This window comes from Notamacropus eugenii, chromosome X, assembly GCF_028372415.1.
Source record: "Notamacropus eugenii isolate mMacEug1 chromosome X, mMacEug1.pri_v2, whole genome shotgun sequence".
Lineage (NCBI taxonomy): Eukaryota > Metazoa > Chordata > Mammalia > Diprotodontia > Macropodidae > Notamacropus > Notamacropus eugenii.
Window position 1 is genome coordinate 100,302,085 of NC_092879.1, and position 26,915 is coordinate 100,328,999.

The 26,915-nt window shown below is 42.7% G+C and overlaps 1 protein-coding gene across 1 annotated transcript in view; it reads left to right on the forward strand.

Annotated features, from left to right (window-relative positions):
• Positions 1–26,915, forward strand: part of TEX11 (testis expressed 11) — a 183,437-nt gene that overhangs the window by 69,546 nt on the left and 86,976 nt on the right. The window contains exons 10-11 of the mRNA XM_072627254.1: positions 9,049–9,106; positions 17,179–17,274. Of these exons, the coding sequence (XP_072483355.1) occupies positions 9,049–9,106; positions 17,179–17,274 (154 nt within the window). The remainder of the gene's footprint in view (positions 1–9,048; positions 9,107–17,178; positions 17,275–26,915) is intronic.

Consider the following 26,915-nt stretch of genomic DNA (forward strand, 5'->3'; position numbering starts at 1 on the left):
ACCACAGGGCAGTAATTTTTCCAGAGTCTTAAATTCTTTACATTTTTGGGTCAGTTTCGTGACTCTCAAGGTGTGGTCTCTTGTAGAATATAATTTGTTAAGGCCTAACTGTTCCCTTCTTATGTCTTCGTCAAGAATGTCCTTGGTGCATGTATAGGCTACAATTGTAAAGTTTATGCAGAGATTGCAAAGTAGGCGACATGTGAGTCAGTAGTTATTAAGATTTTCTTGGTCTCCTTTATTTTAAAGTTATAATAATGTCTGTGATTTTTTTCGCATGTGTTTTGCTGTCCTTCTCTCTTTAATATATGTTGAGAATCAAACCTTCATCACCCTCAAAATTGTCCCCTCTAGCAGAGAAACCCTTTTTATATATTTCAGAAATGGTGACAGTTTATGTCAGTGTCTGTTCTTTTATCCATTTCCCGTTTTTGGCATCATCAGTTTGTTTACGTAGGTCAGGTTGGGATTTGCCTCAGTTTTGTACCCTATTTTCTATTTATTTTTCTAATTTGGTATTTGTTTTTATTTTAGGTTGTTCTGACAACAGGCTAATAGTATATACACACACACACACACACACACACACACACACACACACACACATACGTACACACACATATAAAATCTGATTTTTAAAATGGCACCCACATTAATAACTAATTTCTTTCATAGTGTTGTCAGTGCTCATTGTGTCCAGTGCCTCATGATTTTCTTGAAGAAAGTGTTCATGATACATAGTTGTAACACAAATCTTTGGTGTCTTTTATTTGCCCTCTTCACCCATAGCCACTTTTGCATTGAGTATTAAGGTATATATTGATTTAATTTGGAAGGTCTTAGTCATCTGTGGAATTTCTATACCTCCTCATTTTCTATAATAGATATTGTCACAGAAACTTTAAGCATTTTCATGCTAGTCTTTCTGTATAATCATTACAAGATAGAATGACTTAAGTGTTCCGTGAAGTGATGTTTCTTGTTACCCTTAGACATATAACATCAACTCCACAAATTCTTTTATTTGCCTCTCCAAAAAAACCCTTGTGAACTATTCTTTTTAACTAGCAACTTCATTTTATTTTATGGTTTCATAGTGAAAATATCAGGACATCAAGATTTAGTTCCTCAAATACCATGTTTTCTTATTGGTCACTGGATAAGGACCTCACATTTAGAATATTAACAGTTAACATCCGTAGATTATCTCCAAATTGTGTGATTCTTAGTATCCTTTGCCCTGTTTCTGCCCCTCTGCCATTGTCACTAAAGAAGTGGAAGAGAGGCACACAGTCTAGAGAACCATTCTGTATTTTTATTTTTTCTCATGAATTATTGTGGCCAGCCAGTAGATGATTGCTAGGAGCATATGTGAAGCTTTTCCAACATGGGAGAACCTCCCAGAGCCTATCCTTGGCCAGCATAGCTTTCAAAAACCTAGAGTCCTGATACTGTGATGAGGCATCTGGTAAATTTCTCTTGAAGAAAAGTATAGGTAGCAACTTCTACATAGCTTTCTAGAGCTCATGGTCACCTCTATAATACAACGAGGCACCTAAGGGAGGCTTTCATGAATAAAATAAGGCATAATAATTATTAAATCTACTAATAAGAATGAACCTTTGTAAGGCATACTTTTGAAAAAAATGGAATGTGTCAGCACCATCTAGTGGAAGTGTAGTTGTAGTGAATTCATGCTGTCCAGTTCAGAGTGAGGGTTATCATCAGTTCTAATATAGAAGGTTAGAAGGAAGCTTGAGAATTTTTTAGTCCAACCTTCTCATTTTATGTACGGAGAAACAGAGACCCTACTGGGTTAAAAACAACAACAACAAAAAAACCCAAAAAAAACCTTGACCAAGGTGCAGTGAATAGTGTTGGACATAGAGTCAGAAAGACCTGAGTTCAAATCCAGCCTCAGATAAGTGCTAGCTGTATGACCCTGGACAAGTCACTTAACCCCTGTCTGTCATTGTTACTTTACCTGCAAAATGAGGATAATAATAGCCCCTACCTCATAGATAATCAGACCTTAGAGCACTATAGAAATGTTCATTATGATGATTTTTTGTTATGATGTTTCCTATGTCTCATTTAATATAGAGGCTCATTAGAACTCAGCTGTCTTAGAATAAGGAAGTGGGAATCCAGTTACATCATTAATCATGTCTAAAGAACCAAAATAGAGTGTCCATAGAATCATGGATAACCCCTGAGAGACCAGAGGATTTGGGAACTGAAAGGGCCTTAGAGGCCATCTTGGTGAATCTTTTTATTTTACAGAAAGCAAATCTGGGTCCCACAGAGACTCAGGCAGGGTTTTGTAGAAACCTGAGGGTTGTGAACTTAATTTTTTAATTTCAATATAATTGGTTTCCTTTGTAATCCTGTATATTTTATAGAATATATTTTAAAATATGGTTCTGAAAAGGAGTCTATAGATTTCACAAGATGGCCAAAGGGTCCAAAAAGCTAAGAACCTCTAGGTTACAAATGCACTTTCCCCACTCTACTAAAGAAGGCGATGGCCTTCTTAGCTAGTCCAACCCAATTTTATTTTACAGATGAAGTAAGAACCGATGTGGTATAGTAGAGAAAATGGATTTGGAGTCCAAAGATCTGTGTCCAGCTTCCAGCTGTTTGACCTTGGCCAAGTCATTTACACTCTCTGAGCTTCATGTTCCTCTTTTGTAAAATGAAAAGATGGAACTAGATGAGAAGGCTCTGTTGTTGAGAGGAGCCACGTTCAGTCTCATGACTTTGTTTCATTGCTGTGTTATACAGTTGACTCCTATTGAGCTTGTAGTCCATTACAACCCCTAAGTAGTTTTTGTGTAAACTGATGTCTAGCCAGGCCACCTTTATTATAGATTTGTGCAGTTGATTTTTTGGAACCTCAGTCTGTGTCTTTACGTTTATACTTCTTTGACTCCATGATTTCATGCTCTCTTCACTCTTGTAAAACACAACCTGGCCATGCCTCTTCATCCCATGTCCTTTCTCATTCCTTTCCTTCCATATACCCTCCATAAGTGATTTACCCAGTGTGTGAGAGGCTGTCTTCTGGGTCCTCATAATTTGCAAATGTCAGTAATACACTTGACTTGTCCGTTTTTTATTTCTCATTCTTGCTGTGTGATGAATGATGTGTTCTGTGCCATTTTTTGCGTGTAAGCCATTTTGAACAACATGCTCCTCATACATGCTGCTTGTACACTGCCCATTGAGTCACTTGCTGTTATGGTTGTTTTGAAATCACAGTGTTCCGTGAATTATAGCCATGTATAGCATCATAGGGAGAATATTATTGTTGTTTGGCATTGGAGAGCAGCTTGCAATCACTGAAAGCATTGTTCAGTTTTCCAAATGTAGTAATAACTGGCCTCTTCTCTCTTTCATTCCTGGGTTCAACTCACTGTCTCTCTACAATGCCTGTGTAAACACACACAGAGACACCCAGAGAGAGAATGAATAATAAATAATTCGGTGTATTGCCTACCCAACTGTGCGCCATGATCTGGTCAACAGGCATTCTTTATCCATTTGGTTTTTCCTGTGTGGATTACTCTACCAGTCCCTTGATTACTTATGCATCTCATGGATGTGGCCTTTAATATTCTGGGACTTAATGCAGTCCTTGTATTGTTATCTGTAAGCAGAAACATCTGGAGAATGTCACTATCTGTGTGGATCTCTTCCATTTGGATTTTTATTGTAAAGTGTGTCCTACATGTTGAATACCTTGGGCAGATATGTTATTCACTGTTTTATGCCACATTTAATTGAAATCGAGGATCGCTGAACAGAGTTCTCTGTGGCTGCATCAGGAATCTTACATGATGCTAATATTTGTGCAACACTTTGCTGGAGGAGAACTTTTAAGGCTGCATTTTATATCACCTAATCTACCTAATCAGATAGTTTTTAAAATCAATAAACGGCGAGATTTTGTACTGTCAGCTAATAGTGTGACACTGAACATGTGGTCTGCTGTAGGGTGAGTCTGTTAGAGCCTGTCTGTTTCTTTCACATTTTTGTCCATGACACTCTAATGTGCATGAACCAAACTATTCTCAAAAGGTTTTGTTTAAAGGCGAGAAAATAGGTACACGGATAGGTCGGTAACTGCTGATGTCTTCTTGGGGTTTTGTTTTTTCGTTACTTTTTTAGGGGGGGGTGGTTTTCCTTTTTTTAGGAGGATTTTAAAGTTGTGTTTTTAAAGTACATAATGTTGGGATCTTCCTTTCCTGGGGATCTTGAAAATTAACCCCTGAGAGGCGTTAACAATATTGTGTTGCCTCCAGCAAGGGTGTTGTCTGTAACGGCTGGTTAGGTCCAGCAACCTTGCCCAGCTTGTTCTTGAGTGATATTTCTTCTCCCTCCTACAGTACATCAAGTACGGAGGTGTTAGTCTGAGTGGAGCAGGTTATGCCATGGTGATCCCTTGAAAAACCTCTAGTTTTCTGTACCTAGCCTTTCTTGAGATAGGTTGGCTTGGTCTTAATCTTTAAAGGGGCCAGGTTTGCCCCAGCTGATACAGTCACAAGATATAATCATAGATGATGAGATTTTAAGGTGTTAAAACTCTGTTATCCCTTTATGAAGTATAAGCACCCCTTGAGTTGGAAGGGAACAATGTCACCTCCTTACATAGCTTTAAATAGCTAAGCCCTAGACATAGTCAGAAGTTTGAGAACTCAGAAGCTGATGAGAGAGCCAGCAGTGGGAAAGAATCCAGCTCTTTACCTCTGCAGGGAAAGGAGAAGGGGATTTTCTTCAAGCTATTTTTCCAGAGGGAGATACTTTCTACAACAGTTGACAGATCAGTTCAAGAGCATTTGAAACACAGATGAGGAAGCAATGACCCCTTCAGACAGATATGGATGCAAAGAGGTAGTGCTTGAGGCTGTGAGGACCTCCAAGGAGTATGACCCAAGAGAGCAGGGCAGAGAATTGGCTATGGACTCGAGACAGAACTAACCCTGCAAAGATGATGACATGAGGAGAAAAAGGGCTTTGGGGCCCTGCAATTCTGAACTTGTGATTGGTTTCACATTGTACTCTATGCCTATCTTTCCCACAGATTTTGTGCATTATTAGTGGGGGAGTGTACCCCATGTTTGTGGAGGGAAGGTTTTATAGTGCTGTGACTGCCATTTAATGAGCAAATTGTGCTTTCTGGCCTGCCTCCTGTCCCATTGAGAGAACATACCTCTAGATGTCTTCAGTGAAACTGCACGCCTTCCTTTGTGTGAGCTATGACACACGCTATGACACACTGAATAGAATCCTCTTCCTTTTAACATCACTGGCCAGTCTACTTCATCAGTGGAGGCTTTGGAAGTCCCTAAAGCAACTGTGGCGTACTGGAACTCTTGTCCCTGGAGGTTTGAGAGACTGACATAGAAATGTTGGCAGATAGATGTTTTGTTTTACTACTGTTCTTTCTGTGTCCGTCCATTTTGTGGGTCAAGATAATGGCGGAGCTGGGGAGGTCATGAGTTAATACCTGTACACGTTTCCACCCTACCAGCTAGCACTGGGGTGAGCAAGGGAGCAGCAGGGCAGAGAAGGGGCAGTGGGGCTAACTTTGGCCCTAGGTAGATTGAGCCGGGACCTAGCTGCGGACTGTTTGGGGGGAAAGAACACGGGAGCAGCGTGTGGGGCTCGGCTGGGGAGGGAGCTTCCCGGCTCGCTTTTGTCTGTCTCTGTCTCCTGGGAACTGGCTTCAGGGGTGATGGTGCTACTTGAGGATATTTATATTAAATGCGTTATTTGTTTGAGCCCTCTGAGTGACTCCATTGCATCAGATGTGGAATAACCCCTTGGACCGTTAATAAATGCTGTCGTGTGCATGAAGGAGGTTTGGGGAGGGGGGGACAAGAGTAATCTAGTTTAGATGAGCCTGAGGCCAAGTTTTCTGTAGGCTCATGCCCTACTTGGAGACGTTTTGAGGTTTTCTGAGATAATGATTTGTAATCTTCCATCATCTTCCTGTATAATGTTTTGAAAGTGAGCTTGTACTCTGAACTGGGGTTGCCCTTGGTTACCGGGCCTCCTCGCCGCGCAGCCGAGCAGGGAGAGAGATCTTGTTTACTGGCCAAGGCTGTTTCTGGGCTTTTTGGGCTTTCCTGCTGTAGTAATCATTTTATACTGATTATTGCCATTTCTTAGAGATGTTTAACCTCTGAGTCCCATTTCCTGTTTTTGCAAATCACCAGCTTACTTCAATAGGTCCCTGTGGAGCTGCTGTGGTCGTGTGTATTGTCATCTTCCTTCTCCCATTTTGTTTATCATTTTAATCTTTTGCTCAAGATCTGAGTAGACAGATAGCTGGTAGTTGACTCTGAAATGACTTCAGCTCTCTTCTTGAAAAAAATATTCTTTTGATGTCGCGTGAGGATTTTGAACTATCTCCAAGCCTTTGACTTCTTTCATTTCCTAATCTAAACCATATTTTCCATTCTTGCATTGAAGGTGCAGAGTATGAAGATAAGTGTTAACAGAGTCAACTTTGGAGGTTTTCATTGGCTACTTTGTAGGATTCACATTCTTATTAATCTCAGTAACAGGTGTTGGGGGATGAGCCTAGAACATGTTCACAGGAACCCTAAATACCATTTGTAGTTGGCATCCAGTGCCAAATGAAGCCAACTCCCCTATTCACCTTTCTGAGGCCACCTTGTCAGCTCTCCTTCCATTTAACTACAATTTGCACATGGTGCTCTATCTCCTGACTTTGTCTTTTTACTGACTGTCCCATATGCTTGACATACCCTGCCCCCTCACATCTACCTCCTGGCTTCCTTCAAGACTCAATTAAAATCCTACCTTGTGCAAGAAGTCTTTCCCACCCCCAGTGCTAGTTCGTTTCCTCTGAGATTAACTTTCACTTACTTCTCACACATATGTATGAGACATGTATCTTATATGTACATAGGTATTTGCTTGTTGTTTGCTCCATTAGAGTATGACTTCTATGAAGACATTTTCACTGGTTGTCCCCCATGCCTGGAATGTTCTCCCTCCTCTGCTCTACTTGCCAAATGGAGGATTTTCTATTTGACCCTGTTGATTATAGGGAGCTACTGGAGGTTATGGAGTAAGAGGGTAACATGATCTGTAGGAAGATCAGTTTGACGGTGGAATGGAGGGTGAACTGGAGTAGGGAGAGATTTGAGGTAGGCAGATCCACTGGAAAAGTCGAGGTGTGAGGTGAGGAGGGCCTGCACCTGGGTGGTGGCAGTTTCAGAGAAAAGAAGGGGTCATATTCAGGAGATGTTGGAAAGATTGTTGTGTTTGTCCTTCATTCTTAAAGAGAACCATGACATCAGGGAATGATGACATGACTTGCAATTGACTTGGATTTAACTGAGGGAGGGCTGTTCAAGATCACTAGCCCCACTTTCCCCCCCAGAGCCATCTGGGTTCAGTGGCCAGATATTTATCAGGATGACTGGAGATGGCCCAGGATGCACTGGGAAACCTTGGCCTTTTTAGGCTAAGGTTTTATCATATTCTCACTTTGAGTGAGATACACCCATTCACTGAATAGGCTTTTTAAAGAAGTGAGTCAAGGGATATGGCCCCTTTAAAAAGAAAAAGTCAAACTGGAAAGGGAAGATCCTGAGGATAACTGGCCAAGAGAAGCAGTTACTATTTACTATTTACATTCACTCTTTGCCAGAAGGGCAGGGACCTACCTATATGTTGCAAATTTACCAGATGTTTGAGTAGAGAGAGGAGAGGTTGTATACAACTGAAATTTTAAAAGTAGAAACAGCTAAATTGTATCCACTGGTTGAATATATGGGGAACAGAGAATAAGGATTCCAGGATGATTCCAAGGTTACAAACTTAGGAAACTGGTGGTGCCTTAGCACCATCCCCAGAGTTTGGGAGGGGGAAGGTGTGTGGAGAAAGAGTAAGAGTTCAGTTTTTGACATGTTGAGTTTAAGATGTTTTCTGGGATATCCAGTCTGAAATGTCCAGTAAGCATTTGGTGATGTGAGATGACAGAGCTTACCACCCAGTTGGCGAGAAAAATTAAAATTGGAACACTTGTGTGTGTGCAACAGCCCAGGACAATCCATATCTCCTTACCCCCACCCTAACTCCTGGAGGGCGAGCTTTGTGCAAGTTTCTCAGCCTTGCTCTGGGGTCATTGACCTAGTTACAGAAATTCCTGTTTCTGATTTCAGATGTCCTCCTTTTCCTCTTTGGATCCTTGGGTTTGTGGCTGAAGGCTTCCTTTGTATGGAGTTTACAGCCACACTAGCTTTGGGCTCTTTCTAGGAAGCCTAGCTAAACTTTGAAGTTTGGTGATTTGGGATCTTCTGGTGGCACATGTCCCTTCAGAAAAACCAAGTCTACAAGTAACCAACCTTTGCTGTCCCTTTCTGGAGGGTTTGAAATTCTGAATCCCTGGGGGCTGTCAGAATGCTGAGAGAGAGAGCTTTGGGAGCATGTGTCCTATGACTTTGTAGTTAAAGCACGATCCTGGTGGGGCAGGAGCCTGCATGTTCCCTTTGGAACACAGAGTTTCTATATAATCTTGGGGAAGTCATTTCATCAGGGAGTCTCTTGTTTATTCAGTTGCAAAATGTAATTCATCGAGCTTCACGGGAGTTTCATGAGGCTTAATTAATAAATGTTGCTAATGAAGTTTGATATTCTGTGATTAAAGCATCTGCTTATTTTTATTATTGTGTATTTCTATTTCTTAGTCTGTCAAAATATGTACATTAAGTAGTCTCTTGTAAACATGTGATTTTTTAAAAAATAATAAAACTGATTGATTAGAATATACTAAAAGGAAAAAAATCATAGAATACTAGTCTTAATTGAGTTAGCGTCTTCAAAAGGAACTGAGATTTACATCAATTAGAAAGGGGTTGTTTTGTGCTATTGATGTTCATACGCTAATTGATGACTAATCTCTGTGTGAAATTTACAAATTTCCTGCACAGTAATGTTAGCCTATGCTTTTGAGGCCATGCAAGAACATAGAGGATTTGAAATAATAGAATATTTCTTTTTGTCTTGCAGCCAAAGCTATGAGATCAGGAAACTGGATAAGAGCACTTCTGCTAAACAAGAAATGCAGGTAAAGAATATGCTAAGGAATTCATCATTTGATCTATCAGTAAATGTATTGATATCTATATCACAGATAGAAAACCATAGTCATCACCTCTAAATTATCTGCAAGGGGCTTTAGGGCTGACAGTCACCCAGTGAGAATCCAGATCTCACTCTGCTTATTGCCTAGAAAATAATGAAATAATTAGTCTCCTCTTTGGAGCTGCACAACATCCATTTGTCTTGTTCACTGTGGCAGCCACTGGCTTCTGGTTCACTCTTTTTTCTCATCTAAAGGAAGTCCAGTATCTGGCTTGGTTCATTATCTCCTCTCCCATCCGTGCCCTCAGACTTGGTGACTCCATAACTGGTGTCACTAACCCTTCATATGTTCATTCGGCTCCACTAGACCTTCACCTTCTCTGCCTTTCGTCTTGACAATTGTCTTAAAACAATCATACTTCATACTCTTAACCTCTGAATGAATTTCTCTGATCATAATCAGCCAGCTTTCCATCTCTCCCTTTGCCTTACTCTTCCTAATTGTTTTTTTTCATTCTTACTATAACCTTGACCTCCCCTGTTCTCCCAGTCTTTCACCCTTGCTCTGGCCTCACTTTCTTCTCTGCAGATTCTTACCCGGAAAGCCAACTATTTCGACTCTTCTTACATCCTTGGCCTGACTCCACTCATGCTTTGTCATAATTCAAAACTGGTATGCTTACATGCACATTGAACACTGAAATTCCCCTTTCTGAGCACAATATCCTTCTGTTTCTCCCTCTGTCTCACTTCCTTAGGCCCTTGTTCTACTGTCCTTTACACACTCAAGCTCCAACCAAAGATCATCCCTACAATCCCCAGCCTTTTGAATGCTGTTGAGGGACATTATAAAACCCTGTGCTCTGGGTTCACCTCCAATGCATGTTGTCTAATTTATTGCTTGGTCCTTCCTGTGGTACAATAGTCCTCCTATTTCCTGATTGATTCTCTACCATGTTCTATGCACTGACTATTCCAAACCTTTGCTGCTCTCCTCAAACCTCCCCCTCCACCATCTCCACTCTTTAATTAGATCATTTCATACTGGGGGCAGCCTGACAACATAGAAACGTAGCCCGGATTTGGCATCCGAGGACCTGGGGTCAAATCTCAGCTCTGATCCAATCTGTATGACCTACCTAGTTGATTACCTTTTCTGGGCCACAATCCCTATCTATGAATGAAGGTGTTGGAGTAAATGTCTTCTAGGGTCCTTTCAAAAATTTTAAATAAAATTCTAGCAGAAAGACTCTGGCAATATATGGGAAACATTGTTCACTGTGACTAAGTTGAATTAGTGTCAAGGATTTGAAATGGTTGAACATTAGGAAATCAGTTAATATAATTAATCATTGAAATAAAATACCCTTAAACATATGATTATATCAACAGATGCATAAAATGTCCCTGACAGAATACAATGTTTATTTATGCTAAAAACCCTATAAAACATAGGCATAGAAGGGCCATCAAAATATGATAGATGATATATATCTAAAACTAATAACTAACATTATTTGCAATGGGGAAACACTAGAAACTTTCCCTAATAAAAAGCAAAATAAAGCAAGGGTGTTGCCCTCCCACACTTATTTGACGTAGATCAAATTTGACTTATTTGACTTGAAATTTTGGCAATACAAATAAGAAAAAATAAAGAAATTAAATGAATTAGCACATGCAAATGGGAAAAAATTATACTGATTTGCTGATGATATGATGAAACTTAGTTTTTTTCCTTATTTTCTGAGGATTTCTAATTAAGACAATAGATTTAGTAAAATAGCAGGATGAAAAATGCATCAACAAAAATTGTATATGGCAAAATAAAAATCCAGGAGGAAATAATAAAAAGGGAAAGTTTCATTCAGAGTACATACAATATACACAAACTATCTGGGAGTCAATCTACCAAGACCTATTGAATTGTAGATAGATGCAGATATGTAAACATTCTTTAAAAAATAATGATAAAAATAATCGGCGGGATTTTCATTGCCTGTGGTTGAGCCGTACCATTATAGCTCACACTCTGAAGCTACCATCCTAATCCCCAATCTCACTGATCATTTATCATCTGGAGTGTGGCTGCTGTGCCCTCTCAGGATTTGAAGGGTAGCTTTGAGGAGTTAAAGGACTGTCTTTTTTAATGCCAACATTCTTGAACCTGCACTGAAATACATGACTGCTGCCCCATCCCTCCCCTCCATTATTAGTTGGTATTAATTAGCCAGAGTTAATTAGCTTTTTTGAGAGAAGTATTTTCTAAGGTGGTATAGTAAAAATACTTGGTTTAAAACATCCCCCCAAAGTCTGGCACACATTCTCTCCCCAAAACATAAAGACTCCAGGGAAACATGGGCTCAAGTTGAGAAAACCCTTGTGGCAGAGGTCCTTCCTAGCCTCTGGAGTCCTCAGGACATTCCCCTTAGATGTGACAGTGCTTTACTGCTGCCTTCCTGGCAAAGATGCTGCTTCCATGCTCCTGAGAGCCCCATAAAAGTGTCTCGATCCTCTGGACTGTAGCCTCCCTTTGGCTGGAATAGGGGATGAGGGCGAAGGCTCTCCCCGACTCTTCCTCCCACAATGGATGTCTTCTTAGGGCTTTAGCTGGAATGCTTTCTCTTCTCTGCTCTCCCGGGCACTTGAATCTCTCAGGCCTAAACTGCCTTAGTGTTTTATAAACTACTCATAGGCTGAGAGTTTACTCAACCAACCCAAGCACATTTCCTGTCATTTGTGTTGGTCTAAGACATTTTCTTTACTTATCCTAGAGAGGTGTGTGTGTGTCCATGTCCATGTCCGGCCGACATTTTGGAGAAGCATGTAAACCCCTTTGCAGAATCAGGTTTTTAGGTACATCAAATATAAAGGGGCTTACAAAAAGCAACCAATTATATTGAAACACAACTATCAGAATATACGCGTGTATACACACACACACACACACACACACACACACACACACATTTTACTATAAAAAGTTCATGGAAGCTAGGCCAAGTAGCCCTGCCTCTGACTGATTGGTTGACTGATTCAGTAGAAGATGTAGTCTCGTCTTGTTAAGGTGTCAAAATGCTAAACCCTAATGCCTGATATATTTTCTTCACTTACTTTAAAGGGGGTGGGATTATGTGATTGATTTACTTAATGGCTCCCTGCTCTTAGAAATAAAAAGGATGATGTACCATACAGCCAAAAGGATTTTTTTAGAGAGCTAGATAGCACCATAACAATTTTCAAGTTGAAGACTAAGAGGTCTAGAATTTCAAGGGGAAAAATTAAAAAAGTAGGAATTCAGGGGCCTTGAACTGCCAGACCTCAAATCATTTCATGAAGCAATGAAACAAACCCTGTTTCATACCAGATTACAAAAAAGAAAGGTTGATTATCTGAACAGAATAAGTAAATAAGACTCAAAAGCGATGGCAATGTAGTCCTCTGGTGTTAAATAAACCTGAGGATGGGGCAGCTAGGTGGTCCAGTGGATAGAACACCTGCCCAGGAGTCAGGAGGAACTCAGATCCAGCCTGAAATACTAGCTGTGTGACCCTGGGCAAGTCTTAATCCTGATTGCCCCCCCTTCCCCACTTAAAAAGAAATAAGCATGAGGACACACCAACTAATGGAATAAGAACTCTTTATTAACACAATTTTGTGGGACAACTGGACAGTAGGGTCCTGTACAAATTAGTTAGACAGTCATATACCACAATAAGTTCTGAATGAATACATGACCTAAAAAGCATCAGAAAAATCTTTCTCAACTCAAAGAAGAATTCTTAACTAAACAAGGGATAGGCATAATTATAGGAAATGAAATGGACAGTTTTGATTACTTAAAATGGAAAGGATTTTACACAATGTAGTTAGATTTAGAAGAACAACAGTTAATTGGGGGGAAAAATCTTTGCAGCAAATTTCTGACAGTATGATACCCAAGATCTAGAAGGAATTGATTCAAAATATGTATTTAAAAAGTATCATTTCTAAATAGATAAGTGATAAAAGGATAGCAACAGTTTTCAAATGTATGATGTCAACAGCATGAAAGAATGTTCCAAATCCCTGATAGAAGAAGAAATGCAAATTGTAACAACTTGAAGGTTTCACCTCTTGTACATCAGTTCCTTTAATGGAAGAACCCCTGGCAACCATGCTCACTTGCCCCAGTCCTTGGCTCCCTGGATGATTTCTCTACCTTGTCCTCATGTGGTTCTCTTCCCTTCACTCATCCTTTTCAGCTTTCCTTTAGATATTATGTTCCTTGAAGGTAGGGATTGTCTTTCTTTTTGCTTGTTTTTGTATTCTGTTAAGAGCCTACTATGTCTAGGCACTGTGCTAAGCTCTAGGGATACAAAAAGAGGCAAAAGAGGACTTTCTTGTCCTGCCCTCAAGGAGCTTAAAATCTAATGGAGGAGACAACATGCAAAGAAATACATGTATATGTAAAGCAAGCTGTGTGTGTGTATACGTATGTATGTGTTTATACATATATGTGTGTATAATACATATGTATATGTATATGTGAGAGGAAATAACAGAGTGAAGACTCTGGAATTAAGAGGGATGGGGAAAGACTTACTTGGAGAAGGTGGAGCTTTAGCTGGGACTTAAAGGAAGCCAGGGAGGTCAGTACTAAGAGCAGAGAAGGGAGAACATTCCAGACTTGGGGGACGGCCTGAGAGAAGGCCCAGAGCTACAGTCATCTTGTCTGGTTCATGGACAGCCAGGAGGCTGGTGTCACTGCAGCACGGAGTACATGGTAAGAGTACAAAGAGTAAGGTAAAGGGAAGAGGGCACAGATTATGCAGGGCTTTGAATGCCAAAGAAAGCATTTTGTATTTGCTCCTGGAGCTGAAACGGAACCACTGGAGTTTAGTGAGTAAGGTGTGACATGGTCAGAAATTTGCTTTATGCAGATCACTTTTGGAAGATGAATTGGAGGCAGGGATAGACCTTGAGGCACAAAGACCCCCCAGCAGGCTATGGCAGTAGTTCAGGTATGAGATTTTCAGAGCCTGCAGCAGGGGGTTGGCAGTGTCAGAGGAGATGGTATTAAAGTAAACAGGACAGAACTTTCAGGCTTGTTCTGCGACAGACCTGATTCTGGCCCTTTTGATGGTTCAGGCTCAGGACTGGAACAAAACGAAACACTTTTAGACCATTAACCATTGGACAAAAAAGTTTACTTAGGCACCTGGACCTTTCCTCTGTCCTTTCCCTTCACCACCCCCTTCGTTCCCAACTCAGCAAATGAAATGGGCTCTTTAATTCTGTGAAGCTCTCTGGGTTTCTGGGGAGGTTCAGATGTTGTTTTCTGAACTGCCTCACACTAAAGAATCTCAACAAATACCATGCAGCATGGTTCTTAATCCCCTTCTCCCAACCCCCCAATGCCATGTAGACATGCCAAGCACTCCATGCAGCATGGTTCTGAGACAATCTCACAATTAACAGCCTTCAGGAAGGAACCAGACCCGGACACAGCTGGTGGGTCCCAAGAACATCATTACCCTCATGTGCAAGTTATTCAAATTTAACAAGCTCAATTTTACATTGTTTTATCATTTTCAGGGCTTGGTTCTTAAAGATCCAGAGCACATTCCACATCTGTCTTCTGTTGCTCAATATTAGTAGATAGCTTACTTCTAATCTCACTAGGTCAGGAGGGTTCTGGGTCTGTCCCATTGAGAGGATTTACAGTATTTGTACTCCCCAAAGTGCCATCAGAAAAGTGGTGGCCATTGAGTGTGAGATCTTCCATGTTGCCCCATGTGTCTTCCCTTCCTCTACCTTACCCTTTCCCTACATCAACTATGATTCAATCCTGTGGACTAATGTGAAATGTTCTGAGCTGGGCCTGCCTCAGGCTGAGGACTGGAATAAAATGAGGCACTCATAGATTGTCTAAATTTTAAATATGTATGTATATACACACACGTATATATGTATATATACACACATGTATGTATGTATATATATATATCAATCAGCAAAAATCTTTCCTTCCTTCCCGCCCCAGTCTCTCCCTGCCCCACCAGTTTAGAGAATAAGAAAAAAAAAACCTCTTGTTACAGTTTCCTCATTGACCATGTCCAAAAAATATGCATCATTCTGCACTGTGAGCCTTTCACCTATCAGAAATTGGGGAGTATGTACTATCATTCATCTTCTGTAATGGCGATTGTCTTAGGGAATGAAGGAAGGACCACATCTTGGTCATAAACTAGGGAAGAGGAGGAGATGAAAAAAATGGGGAGAAGAGGGAGCTTATGTAGAGTGCCTTTTGTTTTCCTCAGTGATGTAAGTTGCAGAGCCCTCAGCTGAAAGAGAATGGCGTGTGAAGAGAGAAGAGATGACTTGGAACAGCTTCTGTGGGGAAGGAGACATAGAAGCCAGTAAAATATTGGGGATGAGAAAGGGCGCCTTCGACTTGCCAGATGAAGGCTACTTTTCTGAAATTCAGAAGTAGCAGCAAGAGGTGACAAAACAATGAAGCGCCTTTGCTCTTTAGTCTTCTAAGCACAGAATACATATCCCCAGGACTCAGCAAGTATCTGGCATACGGTGAACAGCTATTAACTGCTTGTTGCCCGCCTGTCTATGCTGATAGCAAAAAGGCAACAATTATATAGTGGTGTGGTGACTAGAGGGTGCCAGGTCAGGAAGACCAGAGTTCAAATCCAGCCTCAGACTGTATCTATCGGTGTCACTAGCAAGTCACTTCACCTCCATCTGCCTCAGTTTCCTGAGCTATAAAATGGGGATAAGAACACACCTCCTCCCAGGGTTGTTGTAAGGACCAGATGAGATAATATTTCTAAGATACGTAGTACAATGCCTGGCACATAGTAGGCACTATATAAATGCTTGGTTTTTTCACTTTCCCTCTCTAGCCTCTGTCTGCCTCAATTTCCTCATCTGTAAAAGGAGGATAATAATAGCATTTACTTCCCAAGGTTTAGTGAGGATAAAATAAGATTCTTGGGAATTTTTGTGAGTCTCAAACCCTCCATGTAAATGTTTGTTCTCATGATTGTTATTCCCTGTCCTTTTTCCTGGGGAGGATGTATTAGCCAAATTCTTGGTTCTCCTGTGTTTCTTCTTGGTCCTGTTTGACCTTCTCTCCATATACAGCTGGAATAGCTGTATCAAAAAAGTATTAGAGGATTTGGATACCTTTTTCAGTACCAGAAGAACACTTTGGAAGGGAGACAGAAACCTTGATGGGGATATTTTGTACCTTGGATTTTGCCAGACTCTGCTGCAGGAAGTACAGTGACCATACATAGGTTTGATGGGCCTAGTCGTGTCTTTCCATTCCGTGTAGAATTGGTGCCAGGATTGTCCATTCATGTAATAAGCCTTTATGCTGTTCAAAGGAAGAGAAGAATGGGGTTTTCAGAAAGGTCCTGCCCCCAACTTAATGAAGTCATTTGTCCAGTCTTTCTCACTGTGTCTACCAGTGTACCTGGGAGTGATTCCGTTGTGCTCTGCTGGTGTGGTTCTGCCTTCAGTAAGGCATCTTTTGTGAGCACTTCAGTGAGCAACTTGCTAACATCTCTGAATTCCTGGGGGGGGAGGGGTGGCACTTGTCTTTTTTTGTTTTTACACTGAGTAGGGTCAAAGCAGTGCTACATATGCTATTGCTTCATAATAGGTATTAAAATGACTTGATCATTATGCCTCAGTTTACTGAGCTGTGAAGTGGAGAGACCATCGCTCTCTTAGAAAGTACTTGAATGCCTGTGAGACATTATGAAAAATAATGACTATATATTAGATTTGATATAAAGAAGCCTAGAATGCAAAGAGTTCTGTGCTCTCCTCCATCCCCTCCCCCCATCTTGGTTTGTGTTGTGGTAGCGTGCTGATTACAAGTGTCCCAAATTATCCCCCAGAAATACCATCCATCCCATGGCCATGGGAGCCCTTAATGACATCCTGTTTTCTGATGCTTCTCTGGGTTAGAGAAAACTTACTGCTTAAGCGTTTGCTTCTCTCGTGTTGATGCCATTTCCCACTCAGCCCTGTGTATGTCTTTCATTTCAGGCTAAAGTTCTCCGCCTGCTCACTCATACTTACTTGGACTGGGACCAGGAACAATATCAAAAGAAGGCTCTTGAAAGTGTTAATTTGGCCAATGAGGTAACAAGGTTTTGTTGTTTTTTAAAAGAATAGTAGTTTAACTAACTTGTAAAACTTAGATTTGTACTTTGGCGATCCAATATCATCACAATTTTTTTAATTGTTAATGATGGGGCTGTTTTTCTGAAGACCAAAGGAGACATTTTATATATATAAAAACCAATATGTTTTATGTATATTAGCAATAATGGTAACAGTGTGATCTTTTCCAAGATGCCTTTCCTGGTTACTCCTTTGGGGAGTGCTGCCATATCCTCCCCAAGGATGATCTGGTCTTGTATACATTTATCCAGTCCCCAGCCTTCCCTCCCAGTGGAATGCTCCCTCCTTGGGGCCTAGGGATGTATCTAGTTCTGTCTCAGTATTCCTGGTGCTTAGCCAAGTGTCTCACACCCAGAAGACTCTTGAATAAATGCACTGATTATAGAGTGGAATCAACTATCCCAGTGGGGCTTATCTCAGTGTATGAATGACAGAGCACTGAAGTACTTACTAGATGCCTAAACTCTGGGAACACAAACGTCCCTGCCCTCAAGGAGCTAACTTTGGAATGAAGGCTACCATGAGGGTAGGACGTCAAAGAGATGCTGAGTTGATCCCTAGAACAGCCAACTTACATGCTCCATCAAGAAGTAATGGGAGTATTGATTTACTTACTGTGTCCAGAGCAGAACGTGAGAGAACATGCCAGTTACAGGAGAGTAGGTGGCCATGTAGCAGCTAAGTAGGCTGTGAAGGATGATTTTGTTGGAGGTTCATTAGAGATGGTAACTCATCCAACAAGATAACTTATTTCCAGGGCAGGACTTCCAAAGCTAAGTGTTCCAGGGGCTGAGGACATAATTTCTAGAAGTGTTTGTTCAGAAGATGCTGCTCTGGGTAGGGGAAGGTGGCCTAGGTAGATACCTGGGTATGATATGGAGAGATGCTGGTTTAAACCTAATTTTCTTCAGATAACTTTTCAATTTTCCTAACAGTTTTGGTTGATTTGGAAGTCTTTCCCTCAGAATTATGTCCTTTGGCTTATGGGACCCTGGGCTACTGGTGTTACTTGCTTTTAGGTCTTGTTTAGTGATTAACTTTTCAATTTTCTTTTTTTTACCAGAACTCAATAATTTTTGATGATTTTTTTTTTATAATGAGGTTTGAAATCTGGTTATTCCTGGTTTTTTTCATTGTTTCCTTTTAAGTTCTTGATCTTGTTCCTCTAAATTTATTTTATCAGTTTCTATAAAGTTACTTCTTGGTAATTTGTTTGGTATAGCATTAATTTTATAAAGTACTCATTTTTATTCTATTGCTAGTGGGTTGTAATGAACAATTACTCTCTCCAATTATATAAGTATGAGGTGACCTACTCTCAATTCTACTTTTGGCTAGCTTTTTAACTGTTAGGAAGATTTTGCAGAGAAAGAACTATGAAATTGGATTACAGAATGAAGCAGACCATTTTCTCTTGTGTTATATTTTGTTTTGTTTTATGGTTTCTCCCATTCATATTAATTCTTCTATTCAACATGACTAAGGTGAAAATGTATTTAATAGGAATGTCTGTGTGGAAACTATATAAGATTGTCTTGGAGAAGGGAGTGTGGAGGGAGCAGGGAAGGAGGGAGAATATCTAAGATATATGGAAGTGATTGTAGAACACTGAAAACAAATTAATTTTAAAAAACAGATAAAATAATAATATTAAAAAAAAAAAGAATCTGAGAGGATTGGGGGGAATGGCCTGGGAGAGAATCCAAGATGGGTTTTCCCCCTTTGCTGCTTGTACCAGGGAAGGGGTGAAAGGGAGAGGAAGTGGCTGGAAGAGACAAGATGGGGGTTCTTTCATTCCCTCTTCTCGTCCTCTGTTTCCCTTCCTGGAGTGGCAGGATGAGGCTTTGTCCCCCTTACTTTGACAGCCATGGTATGTTCTATTCAGAAGCAGCCACCAGTCAGTGCGTCGGCAGGGGAGTGATGGCCTCTTATCCTTTCCCTGACCCTGCTTGGCTGGGGTGGGCCAGGGGCTTTTTCTGATCTCCCCTTGGTTGGCCATGGTGCCCCTGAGCAGGCTGCTTTTGTTTCTCCCTTTCCCTCCCATCCCCTGCTGCTGCTGCCGCGGCCACCATGAGGTGTGCCTGGCGGGCGCTTCAGTGGTTGGAGCTGGAAGACAAGCTTTGTCTGCCTCTCCTCAACCATCCCTTCCCCTTGCTTCCACTGACCCCTGCTGGCGGAGGAGAGGACAGAAGGGAGGGCTGCAAAGGACTGGTTTTTTTTTTCCACCTTCCTCCATCTTGTTGCTGGTATTTGGGAGGGAGGAGGAGCCTGGGAGACAGTGAAAATGGTGTCTGGGAGGCTGGGACTTCGCTGCCTCCCTCCCTTCTGGGGAGCGCTCCTACAACATACAGGGGAGGCTCACCCAGTAGCGTCCCCGCTTCCTGCTGATATTGTGAATGGACTCTCATCTTTGTTTCCCTCTTTGGTGCTGCTGAAATGGAGGGTGAGCCACGTGGAGCGCATAGCAGGGCTCCCTCAGGCTTTCCTGCTGCCATTCTTGTAGTGTTACACATTAGTAATGCCAGGGCTGCCTCAGGAAGGGCTGGAGGGGGATGACTTGAAAGCGTAGCTGCCATTTCTCCTTTCCACCTTGCACACAGTCAAATCTGCCAGGGAGGGACTAGAAGGGAGGAACAGTTTTTTTTTTGGGGGGGGGCACTCACCCGCCAGCCAAGTGCATGGAGGCGGGAAGGGCACCAGCCCCCTTGTCCCCCTTCCCTGGTGGGGGGAGGATGGACAGTAGGGGGTACGACACAGAGGAAAGATCCTGAGGGAGGCCCCATCAGGGCCAATGACTCATGCAGAACTTGCTAGAAAAGGGGATAGAAGGGGAAGCGGGACTGAGGCGCTCGCCACGGGCTATGGCGTAGAAGGAGGAGTCAAAGGAGGAGGGCTGGGCTGGTGATTGGCTGGACTGTAGCTCTTCTGCCTTTTCTCCACCAGGATTAATGGTAGAACATGCTAGAACAAGGGAGAAAGGCATGGCAGGCTCACTCTGCTCTCTTCCCCTCCCCCACAGAGGGAGGAGTCTCAGGGGAACGTTTCTCATCTCCTCCCCTTCCTCCATTTAGGTCCTTGGGTAATGGGATAATATGGGACAAAAGGGAGAAGTAGTCTGGAGAGAGAGAAAAGAGGTCTAGGACTAAAGATGAGGCTTCTCTCCCTCCCTCCTCCCTCCTGCTGATCAGGAGGGATGAGCCCAGGAGGGGATGGCCAAAGTCTCTCCTAGGTCTCCCTCTTCCCCTTACTTCTGCACCAACCATTCTCCCCTGTCTTCGATCATTAATGGGAGAGAACAGGATGGGGGGGAGGGGATGAGGGATTACATGGGAAGCTGGGCTTTGGCTTCCTGGCCTCTTGTCTTTCTTTTATTTGTTTTTACTGTTCTATAAATTCGATTATTGCCTCTTTTCTTTCTTGCTGGGGTGCTGAGCACATTTCTGTGCCCACCATGAGGCTTTGCCTTTCCCTCAGGACCCAGTGCTTGTGGTAGGGCCCTTTTTCTGCCTGCCTGCTTTCCCTTTCTCTTCTCCTTTGCTTCGGGGAGGTACTTAGAAAGGAGGGTCATTGATGGAGCAGTGAGGTGGGGTATGGGTTTTCACTTCCCCCCTCCTCCCATTGCTAATTTCCTAGAATGGTAAGAAATGTGCTGGAAGTGCACTGACTGGAGATCGCCAAAAGCTACTTTTTCCCCAGCTTTCCCTCTAGCTAACTCTAAGATCTTTCACAAATCACTCTCTGAAATGAAAGGACAAGATGACTTGATCTCTCAGGTGCCTTCTAGCTCTGCTGGTTTGTAACTACTGCACAAAGGACCGACAAGCGAAACAATAAGGTTGTACTATTGCTCCCTCTGGCTGCTGTGCTGGCACTAAGGAGAGGATTCTGGGAAGAGCTTGAGAGGAGAAGTAGCCCCTCCTCCTTTCTCCCCGCTGTGGCCACTGACTAACACTAACATATGTTCGCCTAGAATAGGAAGGAGATCACCATTGAAGCTGGGGTAGAGCTACTTGGCACAATGGTCCCCCACCCCAGGCTTTGGAGCTGGCTGCCCCCCCCCCCCATCTCTTTTCCTTTTGCTGCCACCTGCACTTAGGCAGGAGGGAGGCACATGGGGTGGGGGTGGGAGTGGGAGTGTCCTGCTGCCAACAGGACTTGTCTTCTCTTTCCCCCTAAGAGTTCCCTTTGGAAACAATGACTGTCAATAGAATAAGCTAATTCAGACGAGAAGTTGGGAGAAGGAAACCCAAACCAAGTGGGATAAAAGTTTTTCTTCCTCCTCCCTCTTCTAAGGGCCTTACTCCAGAATCCCCAATTGCAAGAGCTGAAGTTTTCCCCAAAGTCTTTGGCTTCTCAAGACAGGCAGGATTCTTTGCACCATAGCAGCCTGTGCTCTACAGTCTTTCAAGTGGGCTGTTGCATATTGAGTAAACACGTTCTCCTGAAATTAGGTAACCTTATTTCTTATGTGCATATGCATAGGAAACTCCAGAATTCATTTCCTTTCATATTTAACCGAAGATTTGAAAGAGTTGGGATTTCCCCACCCACCCTACAGCTTGGGGCCTCTTAGGGCAAAGAGGAATGGGGGAGAGGGGGGAATCTACAAGCTTGAATTTAGTGGAAAAGGAGGCGGCCCCAGGGTGAGAATTTGGCCACACTGCTCTTTTCCCCAACCTGAGTGCTCTCATCTGCAGCAAGGTTATTTTCTGAAATTTCCTTTGTAATCCAAGTTAAAAGCATTCTTCTAAGTATGCACCCAAGGGCTTCACCACACTGCCAAAGGGTCCCAGGACACAAAAAGGTGAATCCTGGGCCTAGAAAACACGCTCCAATCTCTCCCCTAGCTACTGGTGGATGCCGGCTGCTTATGTTTTTTTTTCCTCCAGGTCTAGCACTGTATCCACTGCAGCACCAACTAACTGCTCTGGAGTGAGGAAGACCTGAGTTCGAGTCTAGCCTTGGACTTCCTAGCTGTGTGACTCTGGGCAGGTCACTTCACCTCTCTCTGCCTCAGTTTTCTCATTTGTAAAATGGGAATCATAATAGCACCTACCTCCCATATATTTGTGAAATAAAAGAGGTATTTGCACTTAGCACAGCGCATGGCACATAGTGAAATGCTAGCTAGCATCATCATTATTTCCCCCTTGCTGGTGATGGCCATAAAGAGGAATGCTTGGGAAGATTCACATTCTGGTTTGCTCCCTCCTCTTCTTTCTTTTCCCCTTAAGCCTTTCCCTCTTTGCTGCAGCTGCTGCTGCTTCTTTGCTGGTCCCAGGGCAGGAGAACGATGGATGGGGACTCTCAGAGGGCAACAGGATGGCCTTTTCTATCCCTTTGCTGCTAATGTCTACTAGTAAAAGTACTAGAATAGGCTAGGAAGAACAGGAGGATGAGGAGACTAGATTTCTCCTCTTCCTCCCTCCTTATTAGGCCAGGAGGGGAAGGACATGGTAGCTACTGGAAGGCTTCTGTTCTTGCTACTTGGGTATGTAGTGGGAAAAGCCTAGACCAAGAAGGTAAGAGCCCTGGGCTTGAATCAGAGCTCTGTCACTGAGGAGAGCTGCTTATGGGCTTCTCTGGACCCATTTCTTCCTATCAGATGGAAGCGGGGGAGGGGGGGAGGAGGAGGATGGGATGGGATGTATGACCTTCCTGTTTTTCCAGGACTCTGCTGAAGGGGCAGGGTAGCAGGAGGCAGCCAGAGCTGGCTGATGAATGGTTTCTGCTTCCACCCCTGCAGCCAATGCTGATGTCAAACATACCAGCGAGGTGAAGGGGCAGGAGGTGGGACAGGAAGTTGGGTGATTAGGCATGCCTGGATTTGGGACCTTCCTTCTGGTTTCAGAAAGACCACTTGTGCTGTGGGTGCTCTTAGCTAGCCAACCTGGGAGAACAATTCAAAGGCAGACAGCAGTTCTGCAAGAGAGTAGAGATTCCATCTCTCCTTGCTGTGATCTTGCTGTGGAAGAGTCTGGGGGGGACAGAGGGCAGGGCAGGAGGGTGTCAAGTTTTCTCTTATTTCCTAACTGCCAGTGGTCCTGGGGGTGAGGAGGATGGGAAGACCCAGTGGTTTTCTCTTTCCATTCCTCTTCCCCTTCCTCTTCTCCCTTTCCTGCTGTTGCAGCTCCTGGTGCTAGGAAGGAGAAAAGAATCCTTGGATGCAGGAAAAGAAATGGAATGGAATTTCCTCTGGCCTGTGGCACCTTCTTTGATACACCTGAGGTAGCTGCTTAAGAGATAGGGACATTTAGAGCCGAGCTATGGTGGCTTTTTGACATTCCCCATTCTTCCTCTTCTGACCCAAAGACCAAGAATCAGGAGAATTCTCTTAGCGCTTAGGCTAAACACTTTGGGACAGACTTTTGTCAGTCAGATTCTCTCTCCTCTTTGCTGCCTGGGCTGCTACTGGGCGATTTATAGTTGGCGGTGGTTGGGGAAATGGTTGCTGAGGGGAATTGGGAACATTTTCCTCTTCATCTAAGTCACTCACTCAGGCTCAGGAGACAGATTAACAACAGAAGTGTAGAGTGGGCTGGCCCGTATTTCCTCTTCCCTTGGCTTCTGTCACTATTGACTAGTGCCTGGTGAAACAAGGCAGCCTGGGGCACTTCAAAGAGTACAAGTCTAGTTTGGGAATCAGGAAGTCTCCTTTCTAAGTATGTCACAGACCACGAAAACTGGTCTCCCTGAATGTGCTGGGTATGTTTTTCGCCTTTGCCTATTGAAAAAATGAAAACAACTCTGCCTGCCTTTCAGCAGGCATGTTCTGCCTGTCCAGGCTTGTCTTGTATGTTCCCCCATTACCCAATCCTGAACATGACATAGTATTGTGTGGAGCCAGATGTTTCTGTAGGATTAAACCCTTAATTTCCTGGCTAAGGGAGCAGCATGCCACACAAGAGTGCAGGACAGCCTGTGTGCCCCCAGATTCAGTACTGTTTCGGTTACTGCTCCTTGCTTGTATTTATTATTATTTTATTATTATTATAATCCTAAATGCCTCCTTATTTTTAAGCAGATGGCAGAGGGGTGGGGATGAGGTGGGATCATCTTGAGCACTAACTAATGGCAGAAAGGGATCTTGGGAGGAAAGCTGGGGTAGATCGGGGGAGGTCTGGATGGACCTTATGCAGATGTTTTTCCTGCTCTCCTGTGCCTTACCAGGGTTACCGGGTACATAGGAAGCAGCAGCTTTGCACGGCTTCTCTCTCTTTTTGTTTATTACTTTCCTTTTTCCTACTACCCTTATTCCTCTTTGGGGTGGTTTGCTTTTCTTTCTTCAGTTTATTCAGCTTATGCCATTGCCTTCTTGCTTGAATGAACTGAATACCCATATTCCTATTTTGGAGAAGTTGGAAAGGTCATGAGGATCAGAGAAAGTTATCTAGTCCTTCCATCTTGTTGGTCCAATGACCCAAAAATAATCTTGTATATATCCTAGGAATATTTATTGCAATAGTCCTAGGCAAGAAAGGTAATTGCCTCTGGGTTTAGTGTTGTGAAAATTGTTACTTGTCAATTGATAGCTTCAGACCAGTATCATCCAGCCAATACATCACTTTCATTAGTCTATCCAGGGGTGGGGAACCTGCAGTCTTGAGGCCACATGTGGCCCTCTAAGTCCTCAAGTGCAGCCCTTTGACTGAATCCAAACTTCACAGAACAAATCTCCTTCATAAAAGGATTTGTTCTATAAAACTTGGACTCAGTCAAAAGGCTGAACCCAAGGACTTGGAAGACCACATGCGGTAGGTTCCCCACCCCTGGTCTATCCTCATCTTCTGACTGTGTCCTTCTTAAGACAATATTGTCATCAAGGTACAGTAATACTTCCAGGTAGTTCTTGTCTCCAACCGATTTCTCCTGTGGCCATTGTACGATGACCAATGTTCTCAAGATTCCTTGGGACATAGGCTCAGAATGGCCAAATCCACCTGTACAAAAATGAAAAGTCTTTTTCCTAGTTTTCCTCAGAAATAGAAATCTAGTATTATCCAGTACTCAAATCCAAGACTGAAAACCATTGCTAGCCTGGCAGACAATCCAGGGCATCTTGCATCCATGATATAGTGAATGGTCCATTTGAGTTTTCTTGTTCCAAACCCAGTAGCCAATAGATATAGATATCCTTGAGATCACAACTGTGGCTGATGTATAAGGATGGCTAGATTCTTTGATGATACCATTAACCAGAATTTTACTCTCAGTATAGAGTGATGATCCTAGATCTTTCTCTGAATGACCAGGAATTGGTGAGCTGGCTTCTGTGGGATACACCTTCTTTCTGTGGATCAATAATACTATATTACATTCAGATGCCGAAATTTCTTCAGTCGTTCCCCAGTTGTCTAAAAGACAATGGAAGACAGAAGTGCCCAGTCCTTAGCTCCTTCCCAAATGCGAATGAACCAGATTAAAATGGAATTGAAAAAATATTGAATAAATAAAAATAAAATAAAACATGGGTACATTAGATTTTAAAACTCAGTCTGTGGGTCCAGGACCATGTCAGTCCAGCTCAGCAGCTCCAGTTCCTCTTTGAGTTTGACATCCCTGATCTGAGGTTCCGTGCTCTGATTGAGTCCTTTTCTTTTTGTTCTGCCTTTTCAGGCTCAGGAAGTTTGTTTTGCTTGTCACTGTTCTCTTCCTGATATTATCCTCCCTCTTAACCCTCTTCCCCACCCCTTGCTCCATCTCCACCTGTTTTCCTGCATGTTTGGTGTATTTCCACCCCAAATTCTGTGTGGAGGAGCTCTCCAGCACATGTTCAGCTCCCTCTCAGTCTGTTTTAGAGATGGGTGTGGTTCAGCTGATGCCTGCTCTCCCACCCCTTCTGTTTCACATGCTTCTCATAGACCTTATTTATGAGAAGCAGCAAGCTCCACTCCCTTGAGCCTCCCTTTCAACACTTTCTACACTGCCTTTTACTTTCTCTCTCTTTTGCCCCTTAAAAACCTCAGAACAGAACCAAAATTCTTATTTAATTCTGCCCCAGACTTCGAAGGCATTAAGATTCTGAAGAGACACTTGTTCCTTCTCACTTAATTAGAATCTTACCACTTCGTCATCCTCCAGCTCCTTCCAGTGGCTCTAATGTACTTACCTTGCCAGTTTGTTTTGAATCTTGGTGTTTTCGTTTCAAAGCTCCTCCTCAGATTCTGGCTTTTCTTCAGAAATACTTGAAAGTCCTCATTATATCAAATAATGGTCCACTTTTCTCCTGTAGGATTATACTCACTTGCTATCCTTGGTTGTAAACCTATATTTTTTTTATCTTTTTGTAACATTGTATTCCAAGACTGCCCTTTATTTATAGTACACATTGCCAGATCTTGGTGTGATTCTGACTGATTCTTTGTGTAACAGTGATTATTTATTCTGATCCCACCCCCTGAAAACCAGGTATGTCAGCATTTCACAACTGCCCCATGAGCCTTAAGGATGTTAGGGGAAGGGATATCTAGTCTCTGCCATTGGCTCAAATCTTCATTGATTGTGTTTCCTTCATTTAGGGGGGTCCTCTGTACCTCAGTGCCACTTAACCACTTAAATGCATGATGCTCTTGCTGTGGGTGAACAAGTCCCTCACCACT